At 32.4% G+C, this 11,542-nt stretch overlaps 1 protein-coding gene across 1 annotated transcript; it reads left to right on the top strand.

The window, feature by feature from the left end:
* Positions 1–2,319: 2,319 nt before the first annotated feature.
* Positions 2,320–3,906, top strand: LOC105637093 (large ribosomal subunit protein P2). The gene is made up of 4 exons (XM_012220495.4): positions 2,320–2,460; positions 2,571–2,660; positions 3,318–3,547; positions 3,660–3,906. The coding sequence occupies exons 2-4, from the start codon at positions 2,573–2,575 to the stop codon at positions 3,684–3,686; spliced, it is 345 nt and encodes a 114-aa protein (XP_012075885.1). The 5' UTR covers positions 2,320–2,460; positions 2,571–2,572; the 3' UTR covers positions 3,687–3,906.
* The last annotated feature ends 7,636 nt before the right edge of the window (positions 3,907–11,542 follow it).

Here is an 11,542-nt window from a genome sequence, read left to right as displayed (position 1 = left end):
TAATTGATCAATAATTTCACTTTATATATTTTAGAAAATGCAAGCAGTTCTTTTGAACTCTTCTTGGTGATTACTCAATAATTAATTTGCTTTGAGAATAAACTAAGCATAAAAAATTTATTAGCTAAAGAGACTTATAGTTTTTCAATAAATATCTATATAAGGATTTAAATTTTCTTCTCGCATCATTATTGATCGGGATGATCCGACTGATCATGCTAAATAATAAAGTACTTGGATTTGTAAACTTCTGGTTTTCAACTATATTTACTTCAATTATTATCGCTATATGATATCCATTTTAATAATATCTTTGGAATATTGTACTGTGCGTAAAATCCATTCCTCTAAGTAGTAATACTTGCTCTTCCGGAGTATTTAAAAATTCTTTTACTACCAAAGCTAAATTTATCTTTTAATATTTTGGCGTACAACAAGTACATAAGTAATATCTATATATGTTATATTATTTGTACCAATTCTGGTGGTAAAATTTATTCTTAATAATGTGGCCACCATAATTGCTAAGATCATTATTTCAATTGTGATCTTATTGATATTTTCAATGACAAGTATATTTTCGTCATTATTCATGCCCAATATCATATATTATTGCATATGTGGCCACTATAATTGCTAAGATCATTATTCCAATTAGATCTAATTCATTCCCTTAAATTGGGTGGATCTCATTATTTACATGTCCAGTATTATATGTTATTCTATTCACTTTATCAGGGAATGAAGCAAATCCAGTTGGGTGAGCTTCATGATATTTATTAAGAATTCTTTATTCTGCTCAATGATAAAAGGACATGAAATAAACTCAAAATATATCTTAAAATCTATTTTCTCGATATTGCTACTTCAAGAGCATATTCGAGGCATAAATATCATTAACAATTTTAGATTAACAGCTAACATAGGCTCCAAACATAATAACAATAATATTTTAATTATATTTAAAAGTAAATGAATCAATTCTCAAAATTTGTACCATATGGATAATATATGCCAATATATAATAATACTAAAATAAACCAGAAAACTAATATATATGCCATTATATAATAATATTATAATAAAATAATATCCTAAATACTTCAGGGATGCAAAAACATTAAACATTTGTGAATTTAAATATAGTTAAAAGCACAATCAGCTCATGTTCCCAATAATTACTTGGAATATTTTATATGCTCATACATTTTATAATTGAACTATTGTATAAGAAGGCTAAAAACTAAAAATTATCTTGCAAAAGTATATGAATACAGACGGAAAAATTAAATTAAATTAATTAATGGGTTCTTTTCTTAATAAGAGTATATTACATATTATAATCAAATAAAACAAAAAGTAACAATAAATATTAATATTATATATAAATAATTTGCGAAATATAATTATGCGTAGTAATAATAATAATAATAATATATCTTTTCTAAAAAAAAACAAAAATCCAAAATAACATATCAAATCATTTATGGCTAGATAATTTGGATTTTTACTTTCTAAATCCAAAATCAAAAAAATATTATAACGGCCTCCCTTAATTTAAAACAATAATAATATATGCACGTAAAAATCAAAATTTTTATTTTCTTCCGCCATAGATATATAAATTATTAATTAATTATAGTAATTGAATTTCAATCCGCCAATAAATTGTATGATTAAATAATTGTAGTTTTAAGAAAAGGATATATAGAGTTACCTTTTTAAACATGAATAAATTTGACTTATATTGATCTTTAACTTTGATCTCTGCAAACCATAAATTATCCATCCACTCTTTGCGATTGATAGAATAAAATCCAAGTGATAGAACAAATTCTTGTGATTTCATATTAACCCTGTTACTTTTTTCTTACTTTTTCTTACTTTTTAACAATACAATTTTTAAAATAGATGGAAGAACTATATAGTTTATCAGAGATAAATCTGGAGGATGACCTAAATATTTGACTAAACTAGTCGAAATATTAAATTAATTTTGTCAAACTTTAGTTACGGAATAGTAACTGTCCATAGGCTAAAAGTAAAAGAGGATATATGTAACCACACAATAAGCCTGTAACGTTTGGATTTTAGATGATCAGATCCATAAGGTCCAAATCAGACTTTGGGCTTATAGGGACCCATGATTGCAACACTATGGGCTTTCCTGATTAATTCGATGTCGTATTAGGTACATTAACCTATGACTAAAACTAGGCGATAAGATATCACCGCAACCAAACAAAAGCTCCTACAAAGCCAGGTCAGAATTGGAATAATAAAAATAAACGGACACGATTTGATCACGACTGCAAAAATCAAAACCAGAAACCCTAGCGATATATATTCCTTACATAGCTGGTCTTCAGTGTCTCTCTGGCATAAAACCCTAGCAGCAGCGTCGCTTGTTAACTCAAAAACAGCAGATCCTCCATTCTCTTTGCCGATCCATAATCAAAAGTATGCCTTTTCTCCTTCGATCGCTTGCTCTTTCACTCTCCTTTATCTGCATTTACATTGTATTATATAGTTATACTGATTTTGACTTGAATGATTTGTCGTTTTGGCAGCAATGAAGGTCATCGCTGCATATTTGCTCGCCGTTTTGGGAGGTAACACCTCACCCTCCGCCGAGGACCTGAAGGAAATCCTCGGATCCGGTATTGTGTTTTCTCCTTTCGATAGGTTTTTTTATCCGTTAGATTTATTAACTTTTGTAATTAAATTGATTAATCATGTTAATTTACGAGTGTAAGTGCCATATTCAAAATGAAATTACTTTCTGTTTGGCTTGTTGATATTAATTAGGACTTTGGCGTCTAACATAGTTTTACTGAAAACGGCATTAATGATGATATATATGTTATTTTAAATGGATTTTGTTGAAGTATGATGCTAAGCAATGGTTGTTATTTTGTCAGAATAATTTCTATAATGGTCTGTGTTCTTTTTGTGACCCTTATATGATATGATGGTTTTCAAATGTTTTTTTTTTCTTTTTGTACAGTTTCGAATTCCATGTTACTGCAATGTATGAATTCATGTATATTTTTAATTTCTTATAATTCATGCTGGTATTATTTATGGAAGGATTTTTGCATATACATGATACTAGATTTGGGTTATGGGTTTTTTGTTTGGTATGTTTAGTTTGTGAATTGAACCGAACAGTGCTTTATGAACTGGAAAAGAGTTCTCCTTTCCATGGTTTTAAAGTGGTTTTTTTTTTTTTACTCAAAGGGTAAAATGCATTTTGTTCTGTTATAATTTTCAGCACCAATTGAAAGTCCCATAACTTTTTCGTTTTGGAATTGCAGTTGGAGCTGATGCTGATGATGATAAGATTCAGTTATTGTTGTCCCAAGTTGAAGGAAAGGATATCACAGAATTGGTTGCAGCAGGAAGGGAGAAATTGGCATCTGTGCCTTCTGGTGGTGGTGTAGCTGTTGCTGCTGCTGCAGCACCTGCTGCTGGAGGTGGTGGTGCTGCTCCTGCTGCTGAGGCCAAAAAGGAGGAGAAGGTTGAGGAGAAAGAGGAGTCAGATGATGTAAGATTTTTTTAATTGTCAATTTGCTGTTATTTATTATATTTTGATACTTCTTTCTGTTATTATGTTTTATTGTTCATTTGGCGTTACTTGTACCTCAATTTTGCTGCAGGATATGGGTTTCAGCCTCTTCGACTAGGAGATCTATTTGCTGGTTCCATTTGTATCAAGGCTTTCTTTTATCTTCTAGTCTTTTAGTTAAAAAATTTACAAGTTTTTGGTCTGTAGTTGGTTATGATATTTAGAACTTGTTTGCGTTCTTGAATTTTGAGTTAGGTAATGGAGATTAAACCATTTCACATATAGTTGTTAATTTTGTGATTTGAGTTGTTGAATTGCTTATCCTTTTCTCTCGTGAATCTGGTTGCACATGTTACATCCTGTTACTAATGGATTTTTTTGCTTGATTATTCTGCTTTCATTATTTTTTACAATTTTGACTCGTGTTTGTTTAGAGAAAAATCTAGACAATCGCAGTGAAAGTAATTTAATCCAGTAGTTCTAAACACCCTTGAAATCTGAAATCTTCTTTGCTACAAAATATGGAAAAACTACGAAAATGTTTCCTTCTGATTTCAGAAGACGCTTGGGAATTATAGAACAGGCATATTTTTTATTATCTTTTTAGAAAAAGTTATACTTCGTACCCTTTTACAAAAAAAGAAACAAAAATTACTTCTCGTCTTTTTAAATTAGATGGTTAAAATTTTGTATTTTGAGTTAGTTATATTAGATTAGGTTAAATGTCATTGGATTACCTGATTTTACCTCCCAATTTCTAAGTCCTCATTCGAAACTTCCTCAAAATTCTGTTTATTTCAAATGTTTTGCGATTCCTTTCTCAAACTGATTGCTCCAAAAATTGCAAACGTAATTGATAAAAGAAAACAAGAACATTAAAATTGAAATCATTAAATTCTAAGTCTATGTTTGGATGTAATGCAATAAAAGATATAATGGAATGAAATTTAATTGACATTCTATTACTATATTTGGTAATGTATTTGAAAAATCTTATAGAATGTAATCGCCACTCCTCCACCATACCACCACAACCACCAACTGCCATTCTACCACCACCATCACCTATTGTTTACAGTTGCCTCACTTCACTACCATCTCAACTGCCATTCTACCACCAGCACCACCTATTGTTTACAAATGCCAAAAAATTCAAATAATTCACAAATATTATCAAACACAATCTAGTAATCAATGCACTATTCTCATACCTATAATGTCAAAATTATCAACACATCAAATATAACATATCAAATATTTGTTTGGGCACACTTAAGTTCGAGATGTCATTAAAAGAACCATCACTGGTAGATGAAGTCAAATATCTCTACTAAGTAATGCCTTCATAGATGCTTCTTTTTCTTCACTTGGAAATTGTCAAGAACATGTCGATTAGCTCACGATTGTACCTAATTTTCCGAGCAGCCTTATGTCTTTCAAACATACTGAGACCTGATAACTTTGTCAATGGACCATTGATGATTGATCTTTTTTCAGCATCTTCTAATGCTCGACTAAGCTTGTCAGTCGCTTTCTCGATCTCATTATCGATAATTGTTGCCGGGACAAAAAAGTTCAATAACAGATAAATATAAATAAAGTTTAGTCAATATAACTATATAATTTAAATAACTGCTAACTTTAAAAGTTATTTTTCTAATTCTGCGGGGAAGGAGACAAAGCTTTAACTGGGACAAAGAAGTATCTATTTCCTGAAAAGGTTAAACAAAAGAAATGTGAGTGTAATAATGAATAGTAATTATAGCATAACACAAACATTCATATGAAATACTTCCTAAAGTACTAAAATGAACATACAGCTGGTTAAGCATATGGCACAATGTCAGCATCCACAAGTAATTACACCTTCAGGTAATCAAGCAAGTGGAAATTGGTCAGTGGCATCACCGAAACTCCCGACAAGCCATCCTCACACATGGCCCATCCTCTCATGACATGTGCACCAGGGAGCTGATCCCCATACATGGCCGACCGGTCTAACCCTCACTTGACCAACTCTCTTATTTTTTTATACTCTCTTTTCTTTCCATACTAACAGGAGGCAACCTTGTGATTTTCCATATAATCCATATTATCAGATACACACGAGGGCGCCGATCTCCCCATACATGGCCGACGATCGAAGACCGCCCTCACAAACCCATGGTGAACCACTTCATCCTAATTCCACGCAAACAAGGCAAATATATGCACAACACAAATAATCGAACAATGCAATTAAATGCAAGCTTATTAAATAATTAAATACTATCATACAAGAGCGCAAATAGACATTCATATATCAACTCAACTGAATATAAGAGTATTAAATAATGATATAATATAATAGGTGTTAATTGAAAATAAATAAATAAATAAATAAAGACAAAGCTCTGTATAGTAATGAATTTATGTATCATGCCAATGGTAAATACTATTTATTATTATTTACTACACTAGATGGGAGAAGACTCAAGTTTCGATTCTAACTTTTCGAATCAGCTAACCAACTAGAGTGATTCTAATGAAATGAAATTGGAAGGAGAGGAAAGAATTAAATAAAGCATTCCCCTAAATAATAATAAAGGATTATCCTAAATAAATCTCATAACCTATTTACAAGTAAACTAATCTAGTTTCTGTCAAAATTTTGGCAGAACCTTCCCTAAAAATTGGATTAAACCACCTGCTTAAAACTACAATTCAATAATAAATTCTCAAAGCCCATCCATCGGGCAATTCACAATAACTAATCCCGTCCACCATAACCTTTATTCATTCATCTAAACATTTACTCAATTCATAATTAATACCAACTAACATCATATTCTTAGTTTATCAAAACGCTATATAATTACATTATCAAAATAAACAAACCACAAATAGTCCTTTTTCCTTTTATAATGAATAGCTTAGCTCATCCATATTTGAGCTACAAGTTAGTACATCTTTTACTAACAACTAAATTGTATTTTAATTAAGTACAGTAATTGCTTGTTCTTAGGTTTATAAATTATACTTGGAGGTATTAAGGTTCAAGGTTATATTTATATAGAACTAAAACTTTCTTAACTTTAACTCATGATAGTAATCAATTCTAGTTAAACGAAATTAACAATTATCTAATTAATTGCCCAAGTCTTTTTAAGGTCACGGTAACTGCTATTTCATCCATTTCTACAATTTTTCAGCTTAGAAGCCTATATACCAAATTTGTATTACTTCGCAATTTATTAACTATTCTTAGTTTATTAACTATGTTTCCACGTATATATAATTAAATAGCTAAACAATTCTACTTAGTTTTTGATTATTAGCTACCTTGTCACAGGTCAGTTAGGCAATACAAGAATAACTGAGTTCTGGACATTTTCGATTTTAAAAGTCTATACACAAAATATGTGCTAATGAACTATTTAATTATTAATCGAGGTCAGGTTGCAATTCTAATTGCATATTCAGAATCCACATGACAAATCCAACATTCTGCTTAACATTTCAAAGTCCTTCAATTGACTATTTATTCGAAATCAACTTAATCAACCAATAATTTTAAATTTGGAATTTATACCAAAAATAAGGAACTAGGTCTTAGAGCATACAAATAGAAAATCGGGCTACGATTCCACAATCCGCGCGAGAAGAAGATGATTCTGCCTCTAGGGCCTTGCCGGAGACTAGCCGGTCGGTCACCGGACCACCCCCGTGCTTGAAATTTCACGGGGAACTCTTCTCTGGTGTCGGTTTGTTGAGTTTGTAGCCCATTTGGTCGGAAGGAGCCCCAACAGCCGCTGCATCTCCATTGCTCATGGTGGTTTCATCGTCCCTGCTCCATCGTCGGAGTTAATAGAGGGAAATTGTTCAGTAGGCGGCTAGTTGTCGATTGAGACCATTCCCAGCACTTGAAGTCGACAGAATGATGAGATTTCACCGAAAAACTCCATCGCACGGTGACTTAACCTTCCAATCACGATCTCTCTCGATTAAGACCCTTATCATGTAAACTAAAGCCATAGAGAAGCTCGCTTTGATGAGGGGATCAAGATAGGGTGCTTGTTTACCGGATTCCGTGGCTGGTGGCTGGAAAATGAAAGAAAGGGAGGGGGAGGAGCTTTGGCCATCAGGGGGAAGGAGAATTGGGGTGGGATTTTTCTTTTTTGTATTTTTTGTAGGTTTTCTAGAATTTTCTCATTGGTTGATGGGGTTTGGGTCGATTCAAGTCTGGTTTGGCTGAAATCATGGTTTTAGCTTGGTTTTTCAATTGATTTATGGGTTTTTCAAAGGGTTTAGTTTTGTTTAGGATTTGGTTTAGCAAATATAGAATATATTTGCAATAAATTAGTTAAATAAATTCACAATACATTAATTTTATTATTTTTAAATTCAATAATGTCCTATAATATGATTGGTTAGAATTTATGATTAATTTTTAAATGAATAATTTTAAATTTATTATTTCAGTTGCATTAGAGTTTTTGTCACTAAACGAGACAATCTATGTGTGATATCAGACTGTCATATTGATATTAAAAAAGCAATGCAAAAAGATTGGTGGTTGCCTCCAGCAGCACATCATCACTACAACATACGCCATATTCTTAGCAGTTATAATATTAAATTCAAGAATTCTCAAATGAAAGAAGCTTTTGCAAAATGTTGGTAAGTTATTAAATTGGTGGTTTTGCACATATTTTTCTAATTTAACTCCTAGGTTTTTAAGTGCTCTTTCATTTTCTTTGTTCATTTATCTTGATGTTACCAGCCTATGAAAATCAAAAGAGAATGTTCTTCATTATAATGAAAGACATTCGTGAATTACATCGAGAGACAGCTGAATGGGCTGATAAGATTGAACAGGAGAAATGGACGCGTTCACACGATGGAGGGAAACGGTATGGCTCTATGACAACTAACACAATTTAGTCTGTGAATGGTATGCTTAAAGGTTTCAAGGCTCTACTTCTTGCAGCAATGGTGGATAAAATTTTCTACCAATGCATTCGGTATTTTGACACTAGACGTGTAACATCCCTTTCCGGTTCACCTGTAAACCCGAATGAACCGAACCGAGACGCTACAAGCTGGTTGAACCTATGTCCTTTCAGGTTGATATCCTTATGTATGCTGAATAATATATCATGCTGTTGCTTTTTACATTAGTAAAATATAGATATGTACTTAATATTTACAAGACATTATACTAGTTTCCAAAATGAATTGGGCCCAACCATGTGCACTGTACATGCCATGATAAGTATAGACAGAACCAAAATATCAAAATGAATAGCTACCCTGAAGACTGGGTCTTCCAAAGATGAACTGCAGCAGTTGTACGATGACTCTCTACGGTCCAGACCTAGAACCTGCGAGTTAAAACAAGTAACTCGCTGAGCAAATAAAGCTCAGTGGATATCTCAACTTAATAAGAAATAAATAAATAAACATGTAATCACACATATCAATATACTTTCATGATCTTCCCTGCTATTCATTATGCTGTATGAATTATGCACTTTTTTTTTAAACATCGTATAATTTAGAAATAACACAATTTTATAATTGTATGGCTCCATAAGGTTACAGTGAAACCTAAGTGATAAGAAGAACTGGATGAAACTGGGTGAATACTGTATGGCTGGGCTGCTATGACCCGTATATAAATCATATCCACTCAACGGCCTGTAGCCGGAGTACCAAACTGTATGGGGCGCAGATCTGTTATCCTATGTCGCGACATAGTCTTATCTACATGATTTCCACCTAACCTCAATAGAGCATATTATTTGTATTTCAATAATACAATAAACATATTAAATTATTCATAAAAGTCATAAACCAGACTGTTTACCTGTATGTTATCTTATTCTATATGTTTCTAACCTGTTTCATGCTTTTTTTTGTAGACAAATACAAGTACCAAACAATTGATAACTTGCATGTAAGGTAGAAACAATTGATAAATTGCCAGGGCAGCCTGTACATGTGTCACAAATTCTAGCATAACTCTTTCTAATTAAGTCCAATTCAGGTATTTATAAATTATATGGTTAGCTAACACATTAGGGTAAAAATATGTCTTCTATCACTTCCCTGAAATATGTGGGTAAAGGAGTCGAATATTGAGCTAAAGCAGCACCTTCCAGTCTACCCAGCTGTTGGTTTTCAGTTTGCACAATTTATACCATTTTGGTCATATCTCTCAATTTATAAGGCCAATTTAGGTGATTCTAAATTATATGGATAGATAACACATTAGGGTACAAATATGTCTTCTACCACCTCTCTGAAATACATTGGTAAAGTAGTCAAATATTGAGCTAAAACAGCACCTTCCAGTCTACCCAGCTGTTGGTTTTCAGTTTGCACAATTTATACCATTTTGGTCATATCTCTCAATTTATAAGGCCAATTTAGGTGATTCTAAATTATATGGTTAGCTAACACATTAGGGTACAAATATGTCTTCTACTACATCTCTGAAATATATTGCTAAAGTAGTCAAATATTGAGCTAAAGCAGCACCTTCCAGTCTACCCAGCTGTTGGTTTTCAGTTTGCACAGTTTATACCATTTTGGTCATATCTCTCAATTTATAAGGCCAATTTAGGTGATTACAAATTCTATGGTTAGCTAACACATTAGGGTACAAATATGACTTCCACCACATCTCTGAAATATATTGGTAAAGTAGTCAAATATTGAGCTAAAACAGCACCTTCCAGTCCGCCCAGATTTTGATTTCCAGCCTGCACAGTTTGTACTATTTTAGACATATCTTTCAATTTATAAGTCCATTTGAGGTGATTACAAAGCTCATAGACAGATAAAACATAAAGGAACAAATAACTCTTCTATACCACTTCCTAATTCCATCGGTACATAGGTTCAAATTTAGGTTGAAGTTACTGGTCAGTTTTCCAACAAACCTGTTTCAGCATGAATTCAATATCCAATGCATTTATTCAATGCATCCCATGCTTAATCAACATTTTCAAACCTATTACTCAACATTCAGCAACATATCTTATCACTATCATCATACTACACATATTCTCATGCAGAAAATTTGTTAAACTAAAAGATATATCAAACCTTCCACCAAAAGAGGTTTAACTCTTCTTCTTAGCTTCCTTTTGCTTCTACCTTTGAGTTCACCTCTCCTATACATAAGAACTCTTATGAATAATCTAAAATAGCACTAAAGTATGAAATTCAAGAAATTCTACTTACTTGGATAGAATAGAGGTTGACTTTAATGCTTGAATACCATTACAATTGATGAAGATAAAGATGAAGAAGGTGGAGAAAAGAAGATGAGTAAAGGAGATGCAGGAGATGAAGAAGGGAAAGTGAAATGGAAGTCTCGTGTAGGCTCCAAAAATATCATTGATTGTATATGTAAAATTACCAAATGGCACCTCAATTGTCAATAGGTTACAACTCAATACCTTAGCTTTATAGTTTAGTGCAAGTAAGTCCTAATCCTTATACTTTGATCTTTTTGTTTTATTCAAGTAAGTCCACTTTTTATCATTATTATAGTAAATCCCATACTACCCCACTCTGGACTCTAATGGCTCGAACAGGGTTTTGGTTTAGCTCGACTCAACTCAACTCTATGCAACGACTTGATATAGTAGGATGTCACAGTTCTCCCCTCCTAAATAAAAAAACTTCATCCCGAAGTTTACCTGTTTTGAACAAATGTGGATTCTGTTGTCGCATGGTTTCTTCAGATTCCCAAGTTGCTTCTTCTGTTTTATGATTCCTCCAAAGAACTTTTACCAATGCTATTTTCTTGTTTCGCAATTCTTTAATTTCTCTAGCTAGGATCTGAACTGGTTCTTCTTCATAAGTGAGATCTGGCTGAATCTCAATCTCTTCTACTGGTAACATGTGTGATGGGTCTGATCTATATTTCCTTAACATTGATACGTGAAAGACATTATGAATTCGATCTAAGGTTGAAGGTAA

Source organism: Jatropha curcas, chromosome 1 (assembly GCF_041381405.1).
Source record: "Jatropha curcas cultivar XTBG-Jc1 chromosome 1, XTBG_Jcur_1.0, whole genome shotgun sequence".
Taxonomy (NCBI): Eukaryota; Viridiplantae; Streptophyta; class Magnoliopsida; order Malpighiales; family Euphorbiaceae; genus Jatropha; species Jatropha curcas.
Note: the sequence above shows the minus strand (reverse complement) of the source record. Positions and strands in the feature narration are given on the sequence as shown.